This window comes from Solanum stenotomum, chromosome 5 (assembly GCF_019186545.1).
Source record: "Solanum stenotomum isolate F172 chromosome 5, ASM1918654v1, whole genome shotgun sequence".
Taxonomy (NCBI): Eukaryota; Viridiplantae; Streptophyta; class Magnoliopsida; order Solanales; family Solanaceae; genus Solanum; species Solanum stenotomum.
The window spans coordinates 84,000-96,105 of record NC_064286.1 but is presented as its reverse complement, the minus strand read 5'-3'; the positions used below and the strand labels follow the sequence as shown (position 1 = coordinate 96,105).

Genomic DNA, 12,106 nt, shown 5'->3' with positions numbered 1-12,106 from the left:
TTTGAAAATAAACTCAAAAATTTTAATAGCCATCCAAATGCATTTTAAGTTTTGAAATCTAGCATATTCATCATTTATTGAAAAATTGACTTAAGAAAACATTAAATAAGGATAGAAAAATAAATTTACTTAATTTTTCTAATGCAAGTCCAATCTAAAAAGGTGACATATAATTTCCTAAGGAATGAAGAGAGTAATAGGCTTGTGGCCACATTACTACTTTCTCCCCATCTGCATATTTATTTTAATTTGTTTATGTTATTTTCCTTTTTTTTTAAGTATGATTTAAAAATTGTTTCGATAATTTTTATTTTATATTTAAGATTATGAGATTAAAAAACATTATTTATATTTTGAAAGTAATTGATGAAAAAAGTTTATTTACTTTTTAGCAACTTGAATGGATGATGTATAACTTTTTTCATCAACTTGAATGGATGATATATAGTGTGCAAGAAAGGCTAACAAATTGTATTGTGTGAGAGAAAAGGCAAAAATGGCTCTTGGTCTAGTATTCATTTTTTAGCCATTTGATGTTAGTTTTAAAAAATAACCTATTTTCAGTTATAGATATATTTTTGTCTCCACTTTCAAACTTTAGGAAGTTTTGCCTCTTCTTTTCTTAATATGAACTTGAGGCATCAAAAAATTTCAGACTCGGCCTGGTTCGATCGCCTTATCTAACTGATGCTTTAAAAGGCGAAATCCTCAATTGTAGTTGATGTTACTAGAGGCATTTAGTCTTTGATTAGGGTAGGAGTCCCGTGGGAACATTTTGTTCAAAAAATTATCATGAATCATCGGTGGCTAACTATATATATGAATCTTCAAAGCATGAATCTCACATTTATTCGAAATCATAACTAAGGAAACTGTGTAAACATTAATTATAAATAGTAGTACTTATTAATATTACTTTTTTGCATTGAATTTGGTCGTTTAATTATGTAATATCATGGATGAATGATGTGCCATCTTTTTTGCCTATGGAGTTTGGACATGTTTTTGTGTTGTAAAATATGTCCAATCTGCAAACCTAATAAATACTGTAATGCCATCATGGGTCACCATCCACAAATATATATATATATATATANAAAACAAACTTTTAAATTTTTTTTTTTGGGGGTGGGGTGGTTGGGGGGTTGGTTTGAGTGTAGGGACAAAATAAATTGATTTTTTTAACAATTTTTTTTTTAATTGGAAGTTGGAAGAGAGTTTGGAAAATGTTTTCCTTAAGTTTTGAAGGGAAGTCATTTTCCTTAAATTTGAGGAAAATGAATTGATTTGGAAAACATTTTCCAAAACATTTAACCCAACCAAACATGAGAAAATTGAAAAACATTTTCCGGAAAATGTTTTCCTTCATACCAAACACACCCTTAATCAAGATATATTTGTTAATCTTTTTGTTTGCTAAATCAACATGTGCTAAACGACGTAAGGTTTGTTGATACTCCCATACAAGACCTGAGACAATTCAATTATTGGAAGAATATATATATTATTGAGTTGAAATTTTGGCTTTTTTTGAAGAAGAAAAGTTAGGAAGCGTAATGCTAAACTTGTTTGATGAAGAAACAAAATATATGGCCATCGTAAAACTTATTTTGTACATGTCACATAATAATACATATGTTGACAAGAATATATGTTATTTTTAAAAAGAAATAAATATTGTTGGTCAGTGCATGTTATAGTACTATATATATGTATCTAATAATATCTCTCATTATTATTATTATAATATAAATATGATGCACACATCGATGGAGACATAGTAATATATACTGTGTATGCCACAAAATGATTGATAGGAAACTCATTTAATTTTGAAGAGAAAAGGAGGTAATTAATTATGATTGGGAACTTCCCAACTACCCCTGATTTATAATTAACTAACTAACTCCTCCCCAGTCCACACACACATATATATCAGGTTTACAGTAGTGAATATATCTTTTTAATTGTTGACTCTCTCAAGTTTAGTCGTTTGAAGAAGAAAATGGAGGAGGGGTTGTTGAAGAAATACGAAGAAGAAGATTGTCCAGGTTGCAAAGTTGAACAGTTAAAACGATCAAACACTGGCATCCCTGTTAAACCTGTCCTCTTCATCTCTGTCGTTACATTATGTGCATGTATGCCACTCTACAATTTTCTATATACATTCAATTTACATATATATACTATCTTACCTACTCTCGGATCCGACTACTTATCGATAATTTTCATAGACTTGGACAATCATGAGCGCGTAGCTAGCAGCTACATTTCTTTATCACGGATTTTTTAGAAATGTTTTACTCTATATTTTTTTTCTTCGTTTGTCAGTTAATTATTTCTAAAGGACAAATGGTAAATATGTTTTGACCCTAGCTACTTCTTTTTTCAGAATAATTTTGAATAAGTATATATTTCATATAGTTGATAATTCAACAACATATATATATTTTTGTTTAAGAAGTGGAAAATTGATGATGATGCAAATTGTAGATATGGTTGCCTTGTTTTTAAGCTTATGAACACGTACCCATGGACATATTATTAATTATGATTATATATACTTGCCCAGAACCATTATCACATAAAACATTGTCATTTGAAGTAATAATTTTGGAGGTTAAGTTGTAATTCTATATCATTCGTCTACCCTCTGATCACGATTTTCCACTAACATACTTGTCTCTTCTCAAATCTTTTGCAGCTTTGCCGATATCATCTCTCTTCCCTTTCCTCTATTTTATGGTACATATCCATTATGTGACTATAAAGCTTGCATTATTAATTAATTAATGTGTATTTAACTTTCTTCGCTCGCCTACTATAAATTAAAAGGTTAGTGCATGCATTAGGCTAGCTGCTTATATAAATACGAATGAAGCATATATAATCAAGAGTTGCCTAGCTCTTTGGGCATGCAGTAGCAGAAATTGTATCATGCCAAACTAGAACACGCGGTTAAACTAAACTATGAACGAAAATGTGGAGAGATCAACATTTGGTCAGGTACAAGTATGTGATGTAATGAGAAGCACCAATGCACTGTCTCCCTTTGCAAACGAAGATTTTTTAGTAGTAGTTTAATGTTAACAAAACCAGAGAATCCTACTTAATTTCATTGGAACTATCAATTTACCAAACTCAATTTTAGTATCTTGTCATACATCAAATAACCAGCCTAATACATAGAGAAGTTTGAGTTGGAGAAACTTATCATTTATAGGTGACACCATGCATATAGTACTGGAAATTTAACTTGCACATAGAGCTTCTCAAGTTAAAACATTTATATTCTACTCAAGCATCTTCCTTGTGTCTTAGTCGTTTATAGCTCCATTCTTCTTGTGTGTGATTCTTCATCTGCTAGTGTCTACACTATGGTTGTGGCAATATTGACATTTGACTCTTACAGGTAAGAGATTTTCACATTGCAGAAAGGGAGGAAGATATTAGTTATTATGCCGGATATCTAGGTCAGTATACCATCTGTTGTTGCTTCTGAGTAATTTCAGTGTTTTCCTTCTTACATGTCTACCATTTCTTGAAGGTTCTTCTTTCATGTTGGGAAGAGCTTTGACCTCTATTCTTTGGGGGATAATTGCTGATCGTTATGGTCGAAAGCCAGTTGTTGTGATTGGCACAATTACAGTGTTAGTAGTGTTGGTTAATCACTGTCCTCATGCATAAGATTTTTGTTTTAATATAAAAATTCAGCTATGATTCCAGTTGCGCAATTTCATTCAAGTTTGCTTTTAATTTCTTATATGAGGAATCAACTGCAGGCTTATATTCAATGCACTATTTGGCCTTAGTACCAATTATTGGATGGCTATAGTTACAAGGTTCCTTATAGGCAGTTTGTGCGGGATAATAGGCACAATGCGGGTATGTCTTTACTGCTATGTGGAATTTTATGTCAACTATAAGCATCTTATTTTTCAGGATTGACATTGTGATTTGCATTATAAGTTTTTACTGGCCTGTTTAAACTAGTTTAGTGCTTGCTCTTCTTTTCATACAATTAAGAGTATGATGAGCATTGTTACTGGATGCATTCAACTTGTTTAGTTGTTCAATATCTCCAGGCTTATGCTTCTGAAATTTGCCGAAAAGAATACCACGCTTTAGGGATATCCGCTGTGAGTTGCTTCTTTCCTTCCTGTCATCTCTCTTTTCCTTTTAACAGCTTTGTTGCATAGCTCTGAGATCCTATGCCATAAAATGTTTTTAAGCATCTTATTTATTTAGGTAAGCACATCATGGGGGATAGGCTTGGTGATTGGTCCTGCTATTGGAGGTTATCTTGCACAGGTACAGTACTTCCCATAGTGGAATTGTTGGTGATAACTTTTACTGTAGTGATGACTGAGAACTATCTCTCTTGAAAGAATTGTTTCATCTGACTTGATTTATATATGGCATTGGACGAAAATTCATATACTATTTGGTGGTTAGGTAAAAGAATTAGTTTTGGTCACGATGACTAGAAATTATTGCATGTTAAAGTTGCAGTAATACACTGCATACTTGCTTAATGTCTTCCCATGATCCAAAATGAAAGATGTGCCGAAGGAAATCCTAAGAGGTTCTAGCATTGCACTCGTGCAACGTACACAAGGTGAAACAATCCCTTACTCATAGTGATGAAAGTATCCAGGAACAATTTTCATCTCATCCATGATAACTGACAACTTTTGCATAATAAACTTGCTATCAAAACGACACACCGTTTCATGACTTGAACCTGAAAAGGTGTCCTACTTAGTGTCAAAACCAGCTTACATAAGCTTTTAGAAGCTCTACTTATTAAAACTGTTTTTCTAATTACTATGAGTACAGTTTAGTGACTAACAATTCTTGTGTCACTTATGTTGTTTCTAGCCTGCAGAAAAATATCCAAGCATATTTTCCAAAGAATCCCTTTTTGGGAGGTAAGCGACATTCTTCCTGTTCTGTATGTTTAACTACTCTCAACTTTCAATACTGAGAAGAATTTGGTCTGGTTCTATCTGGTTATTTAAGAAGTTTATTTGTTTGTTCTCTACCTTGCAGATTCCCATATTTTTTACCTTGTCTTTTGATATCAGTCTTTGCATTAGCTGCAACAGTAATGTCCTGTTGGCTTCCGGTATGACTTCTAGTCTTATATATACTTATTTCTCATTTTAAGTTCCATCTAGGCTTTCCTCCATAAATATCCTTCCTGTTCACATTTCAGTCGCTTAACTCGTGATAATATTCCACAGCTAAGAACATAGTATGTAATTCTTGAATATGATCTGTTCTAATCCATAACATGAACTAAAGAATTTGACATAACTAATTCACTGTAAAACACATAAGACCATATTTTAATAACTGAAACAGTTTCTGCAGTTTGACTACTTCTAACATGTTGCAGGAAACACTTCACAAACATAACAAAATAAAGAAAGATAAAAATAACTTTCAAGACGCTGTTGAAGGAACTCCAGATGAATCAAATGGTTTAAATGTGTCTCAGAACACAAACCATTCTGAACGCAGATCCCCTCGTTCTCAAAAAAGCCTTCTGAAGAATTGGCCCTTAGTGTCTTCTATTATTGTCTACTGTGTATTCCAGCTCCACGATATAGCTTATTTGGAGGTAATGTATCTTTCTTTCAAAAATCATTTTAATGGGAAAACTGGAAATCCAAGGAACCTTCTGGAGAATTGATCCTTAGCTTGAACAAACTTGTCAATATATCTTACCGTCGTGTGCTTTTTCAGATATTTTCACTCTGGGCTGTTAGTCCAAGGACCCTTGGGGGTTTAAGCTTTACAACTTCTGATGTTGGACAAGTTCTTGCCATCACAGGTATAAAGACATTGCCCAATTCTCTGCAGAACAATTTGCCTTGTGTTTTTTAAAGCTTTTTAGGCAGACTTTATTGGAAAATTGTGCATCTTTTAATCTGAAAATACTATTAATGTTTTGCATGATCCTACAGGCCTTGGTTTGCTACTCTTTCAGCTGCTTGTTTATCCACTGGTGGAAAGGATTACTGGGCCTGTCATGATTTCTCGGATCGGCGCAGTATGCCCATGACTAAACTGACAAATCACTTATATAATTACCACTTCCTATAAAGTTACCTTTTCACTGTTAGATTATATTGAACTTACTTATCTTTCAGGTTTTAAGCATACCATTGTTGGCTAGCTACCCATATATAGCTTTATTAACTGGTTTTGGCCTCTCCATAGCTCTCAACTGTGCATCTATGTTAAAGAATATTCTCTCGGTAAGAACTTTTCCTTAGATCATTGAGTTCTTCAGCTTCATGAAGTTATTGATTGATAAAAATTCAATGTGGTGCTTTTGTGAATATCCAGGAATAGTTGCTAATGTCCTTTGTTTTCCCTTTTTTGAATTTAAAATGTTTTTACTCCCTCTGTTGGTGTGTATGCAGTATGATTCACAAAAATCAATGGTGCATGATGAAGAGGAGAAAGAAATGACCTATAATATTTTGCTTCATTCATCTTTGCAGCTCTTTTCTCAAGTTTATGTCAGATTTTATGCTTTGTTACTCAATGTCTAAGATTCTTAGTTGAATGTAAATGAGTTGTATCTTAATTTTCTGGTTCATGATATCTCCTATTTCCTATACATGAAAATTATGAGTAATATATATATATGTGTCTTTCTTACTGATGCAAACACTTAATCTTAGTTCTTTTATGCGAGAAGTGAGGTTAATTTAGCACCAGAATATCTGTTCAATTACCTTTGTTTGGCTTTTGCAGTGTTAGTATCTCGAAGTTGTTTGTTTGGTCTAAGTGGTTATTTTTTATATTTGATCAGGTATCAATTACAACTGGCTTACTAATCATGCAGAATAGAGCTGTGGTAACTACCTTATACCATAAGCACTTTTTTTCCTTATGATCCATATAATAATTGTGATCAGTTAAGTTCATGTGTGAGTAAAATGCTTAACTTCAGTCCCAGGATCAAAGAGGAGCTGCAAATGGCATTTCGATGTCCTCAATGTCTCTTTTCAAAACAATTGGCCCTGCAGCCGGGGGCTCATTGTAAGTTGTTAATTTCTCTTTATCGTCTGCTGATCTTCAAGGTCATTTATGTGCTTGTCACTTGAATTTGCCCTTGTTTGGTATTTGATCATTGGCTCGAGGCATTTTCTCTGCCCCTTTTTACCCTGAAAAGGCAGGTACACCTTACGTTCTTGAACCAATAGCCATCTTTCGGCTAACCTAGCCTCCTCCGTCCTTCGGGACTAACAAGGGGTAGTACAGGAGTATTCACCTTTCAGCCTGATCTTAGCAGTGGACGAATCCTTAGGTTTTGGGGGCATTGGATTCTCACCAATGTTTGCGTTATTCAAGCCGACACCATTAAACAAACTTAGTACCATATATATGTCATGCAAATGAATGTAATGATAAGTACTTCATGTTTGGCCTGAATCTGAGATTAACTTGGTATATTTGAAAATGCTAGAGTGGCGTAGTGATGTCCATTTTCAGTTTTAGTGAATAGGGGATTTTGTCTATTGAAAATGTATATGATGTTTGTTTAACTCGAAAGTTAAGGTCTACTGTCTTTCAATCTAGACGTATAGATAGACAAGATTATGTATCATCACACTTTTATGATCTGCAGATTGTCCTGGTCACAACGGCGTCAAGATGCTGATATTCTGCCTGGTAAGTTAATTAGATTCAAACTTGAAGCTTGGTTTCTTACTCACTACTTAAAATTCAAGTGTCAAAACATTTAGTAGCTTACAACAAGCATCAATTCCTGATGGCTCTCCCTACTTTGATGCACTTGAATACAAAAGTTAAGCCCAACAAACTAAACAAAAGGCGATGTGATGTTGTAATACAGGTGATCAGTTGGTGTTCTTTGTTCTCAACGCCATTGAGTTGCTCGGCCTACTTCTGACCCTCAGACCCTTTCTGCAAGAACCTGAAGACAGCGATAATATTCCAAAATCAATACACAACTCTTTGGATCAAGAAAATGGAATTCAAGAGAGGCTCGTTAACACGGAATTACCCTGAAGTACCAACATTACAAGTTAGATGAATATCATCTTCAAAGAGTTGAACTAAAGCTAGTGAACAAATTCTCTCAGGATGATTGATTGTAAACCTTAATAATATCCACCATAATACAGATTTATGTATGTAATGTAATGTAATGGAGAGTGAAAGATGCAGTTTTTAGGTGTATCTTCTTAGAAAATAAATAAATGAATGTTTTTGTGCCTTATGAATTATTATGTGCAAGTTGAATCATAGAATACAAAATCAGGTGAAAAGAAGTGGATTTGTGGAATTTTGGAGTATTAATCGGGTTCACGACTGTACATCTCTTCAAGAGGAACCATAATTGTTGATGTTTGGAGAGTCAAATAAACTTTTTCTTTGTCAATGAGCTTATAAGCATTTTAAAATTAGTTTAAACATAAAAAATTATGACTTAAGTAAATTAATTTTAAAAAATAAGAAATTAATGCTCAAATTTCTTATGATAAAAGGAATATTGACATTTGCTAGCATAATAATGACAAAAATCAAAGCAAAAAAAATATAAAATGAAGATTCATTGTATTTTTTTACATGTACAACTATTAATTTTTACCTAAATAAAAAACTTATCATCACCATTTTGAAACAAAAAAACTAGGTCCATACTAGTAGATAATAGAAGAAAATAATGTTTTTTTTTTTTTTGAATATATGAATTTAAGGAAAAAGTGAGAGATGGCAAATCCAAGGAGGACATCATTTTCCCTTTCCGGTAACCAGAACCACCAGCAACTTCCAATTTCCACCGCCCCATTTCAGAATCAGAATCAAGGAACCCAAATCTCAAGTTTGATGAACTCACTCAAATCCTTTCTCAAGAAACCCCATGCTTTCCCTTTTCTCCTCTCCCTCTTCCTTTTTCTCACATGGGTTTCACTCAGATTCCAACGTCCTTCAACTTCTACCCCTCACCGAGAAGAGTGGCATGCTAAGGTTCAATCTGGGTCCGATCAAAATGCTAATCTTGTCAGGTTCTCAGATTCCTCTTCTTCTATTGCCAAAGATAAACGTGGCTGGTTGATCAATCCTATTTCCCTTGCCCTCGATTCTGCCATTTCAGGTCTCTCTTTACCCATCTTTCTTTCTTCATTCTTCAAATATTATATTATAGAATATGCGTGCTCCTGACCTAATAAATGGAACATGCGTGGTAGCTGCATTACTGCCTATGCTGGCCTGCAACCCCCTTCTCCTCGAATCCTATTAGGTTCATCTGGACTGATGAAGAGTAATTAAAGCAAGAAAGAAAATTAAGCATTTTCGGGCAGATAGCTAGTTAGAAAGACCTAGAGGGCAAGGAAAGTTTTGTTTTTTTACTCATAATATATCTCAAGTGGAATGGATGTGAAGGATTTATGTAGCCTCGCCTGACTATTTTTGGCATATTAAAGCTCATTCGATTGAATACCTTGTTGAGAAAAAAAATGTTTAGTTGATTGATTCATTCAAAGTGTCAGAAATTTAAGAAAATGTGCAAGTCTAGAATTGATTTTCTTGTAAAGATCAGGAGGTTAATCTTGTGAGGTTCCTAGCTTCCTCGTCCAGTGTTACAGAAGATAAGCGTTGGTGATTGCTGTTGCTCAATTTTGTCTTGCCCTCGATTTAAGTTTCTTAACATTTCTTTCTCCAAAAAAAAAAAAAGGAAGAAGAAGCTGATTTTAAACAAATTTATTTGTCATTCTTCAATTGATTCTTATTGACAAAGGGAGGTTATGCTTTGGTTCAGGTGGGGCAGCAGTTTGTGCTTCAGTTCATTTGGGTGAGATCAGATCTGGTGGTCTTAGAGGCAACCACAGACACCACACATGCAATGAGACATTTGTTATTTGGGGAGCTAAGACAGTATTCCGGGTATGTTTTTTTCCTCTTAGTAATGTCAAAGCTGAAAGCTTTTACAGTTCTACCTATCTTAACATTGGTAAGTTACTATACAACTTTAAAGTTACCAAGTTTAAAAAAGTTACTTTACAACCTTCCTTTTACTATGTTTATCAGTAGGGAAACATATTTTGCAGTTGCACATAATCCAGAAACATGCAGAAATTTGATATGTTGGTTTTACACAAATCAATTGGATTCCTTTGTAGTCCCTGGAATGTGATGTATTTACCTGAGTGGAAGAGATCAGTATCTTGCTTAATAAATGCTTTTAGATGAAAGTGTGCATTGATTAGGAAGTGAATTTAGTACAAATGTGTCGACACAAACTGTCTGCCTGCACAGGCTCTTCAGGAATCTTATTGCTGTCACCTGTCCAGTGTACTTTTGTAGTTTTGCCATTTTTCAAATAAAGCAACCACTCTCAGACCTTGAACATTACATTGTATGCTAGAGTTTCATTCAGAGACTTATATGATTTGGTGTATTTCTTGAATTCTACCCTAAGCAAAAATCAAGCTTTCTTTTTAAGTCCTTCAAATTTTCAAATAAAGCAAACAGTCTCAGACCTTGAACATTACATTGTATGCTAGAGTTTCAATCGTAGACTTATTCTGATTTGGTGTATTTCTTGAATTCTACCCTAAGCCACAATCAAGCTTTCTTTTCAAGTCCTTCAAAATCTTCAGTCTAGCAAAAATCCTCAACTTTTTTTGTTCCCAGTAAGCCATAATTGTTTGCTCTTTGTAATTACATTTTTCAGTACCTAAGATATGTTTTGACGACCATGAGCATGGGTGATTGGTTTTATGTCTCAAATCCTTCCTTCCCTCTTTTCTATTTCCTTTATCCAATTTTTGGGGGTTCTCTATATTTATAGTCTCTCTTTACTCACCATTGTAGCAGGCATTCTGCTCATGCTTTGAAAGAGTTCTATGTTATTCAATTTTTGCAGCTAGCTCCTCTAAACCTTCCAAAGCATGAGTTGCCGCTTATTCGTTATTTTTGAATCAAATGAAAGGGAAATGAAGATTAAATAAACAATTATACCGCTACCTGTCAAAAGAAAAACCAACTATAGCTATTAAATCATCTCGTCTCACATAGAATTTTCTTTTCAAATGAGCTCATGTTTTCCTTTTCTTTCTTATGGGTTAGGGTTGCAAATTAATTTTATAATATCAAGTCCTACTCTTGATTCACTAAGTTTTTACAGGTGGAAAATGATGCGGTAAAAAAAGGTTATGCGGAAGTAATAATTGGTGCAGATGAGGTTGCTGTTGCAGTCAGCCCCCTTGGAACTGCCCATGCTCTAGTAAATGTTGATCCGGTGTGAAGTACATACTTCATGGGGTGTCAGGATAGTGTAATCAACTACAATGGCTCAACGACTGATTTTAATGTATGGAAAGATCTATAGGTTTCCATTGTTATATTCTCATGGTTGCTCCAATAAGGCAACTGAAGTTTAATGCGTCTGCATCTAGCTGGTCCTTTTTCTTGCAGATGAGGGTTTTAAAGGGTGTGAATTAGTTTATCTAGTGTAGATTAGGAAACAGTGTACATAAGGCATAGCTGCTATTCATTGGCCTTCTTTCGTTCTTTCCCTTTTGGTTTTTATGACAAAAAGATGTGAGCTCAGACATATCTCTACTGGATACAGCTTGCCTGTCCTACAGGCTTTACATATGAAAGCAGTATTTAAGCTCTTGAAATTTAGCAGATGTGCGTGCATGTTCAAAGATTTTGCTCGTTATCTTAGTTATAATTTTTGCATACTTCATTTGAAAGCCTTTTCCCCTTTGACTAATAGCTACACAAGTTAAATTCACTGTGTGTTATATGATGCAAGGGTACATGTAAGATGAAAGATTAACCTAACTTGTTGAGTATAATGGGACAAAGGCACTGTATAAGGATGATCTTGCAATCGGGTTAAATAGTTGGAAAATAATAATAAAGTGTGCTTTTGTTAGGGAAATTGATGGCGGATTATAATATTTATGAGTCAAGCAATATGCACTAATAGGGAAATTCCATTTTTAGAATCTCAGAGTTTGAAACGTGCTTAAACTATCCAAAGTTTGATCCAGCAAAGCAGCGCGAATTCGAGCATTTTCAGTTAGATGAATCAAATGCAGACCAA

General features: G+C 34.1%; 2 protein-coding genes across 2 annotated transcripts; both read left to right on the top strand.

The window, feature by feature from the left end:
* The first annotated feature begins 1,997 nt into the window (after nucleotides 1-1,997).
* Nucleotides 1,998-8,250, top strand: LOC125865322 (protein ZINC INDUCED FACILITATOR 1-like). The gene is made up of 17 exons (XM_049545525.1): nucleotides 1,998-2,138; nucleotides 2,705-2,745; nucleotides 3,413-3,473; nucleotides 3,548-3,650; nucleotides 3,783-3,885; nucleotides 4,086-4,139; nucleotides 4,249-4,311; nucleotides 4,882-4,931; nucleotides 5,053-5,128; nucleotides 5,402-5,626; nucleotides 5,752-5,839; nucleotides 5,973-6,058; nucleotides 6,159-6,266; nucleotides 6,830-6,874; nucleotides 6,971-7,059; nucleotides 7,649-7,692; nucleotides 7,877-8,250. The coding sequence occupies exons 1-17, from the start codon at nucleotides 2,006-2,008 to the stop codon at nucleotides 8,050-8,052; spliced, it is 1,545 nt and encodes a 514-aa protein (XP_049401482.1). The 5' UTR covers nucleotides 1,998-2,005; the 3' UTR covers nucleotides 8,053-8,250.
* Nucleotides 8,251-8,719: 469 nt separating this feature from the next.
* On the top strand, nucleotides 8,720-11,679 carry LOC125866110 (uncharacterized). The gene is made up of 3 exons (XM_049546405.1): nucleotides 8,720-9,142; nucleotides 9,809-9,933; nucleotides 11,177-11,679. The coding sequence occupies exons 1-3, from the start codon at nucleotides 8,758-8,760 to the stop codon at nucleotides 11,294-11,296; spliced, it is 630 nt and encodes a 209-aa protein (XP_049402362.1). The 5' UTR covers nucleotides 8,720-8,757; the 3' UTR covers nucleotides 11,297-11,679.
* Nucleotides 11,680-12,106: the final 427 nt, after the last annotated feature.

Bases quoted from the DNA above. Each gene is read 5' to 3' on its own strand.
- LOC125865322 (XM_049545525.1), top strand. From the start codon at position 2,006: ATGGAGGAGGGGTTGTTGAAGAAATACGAAGAAGAAGATTGTCCAGGT. The intron at 2,746-3,412 runs GTACATATCCAT...TGACTCTTACAG, and splicing joins TCCCTTTCCTCTATTTTATG to GTAAGAGATTTTCACATTGC. The intron at 7,693-7,876 runs GTAAGTTAATTA...GTTGTAATACAG, and splicing joins AGATGCTGATATTCTGCCTG to GTGATCAGTTGGTGTTCTTT.
- LOC125866110 (XM_049546405.1), top strand. From the start codon at position 8,758: ATGGCAAATCCAAGGAGGACATCATTTTCCCTTTCCGGTAACCAGAAC. The intron at 9,143-9,808 runs GTCTCTCTTTAC...GCTTTGGTTCAG, and splicing joins CCTCGATTCTGCCATTTCAG to GTGGGGCAGCAGTTTGTGCT. The intron at 9,934-11,176 runs GTATGTTTTTTT...AAGTTTTTACAG, and splicing joins GAGCTAAGACAGTATTCCGG to GTGGAAAATGATGCGGTAAA.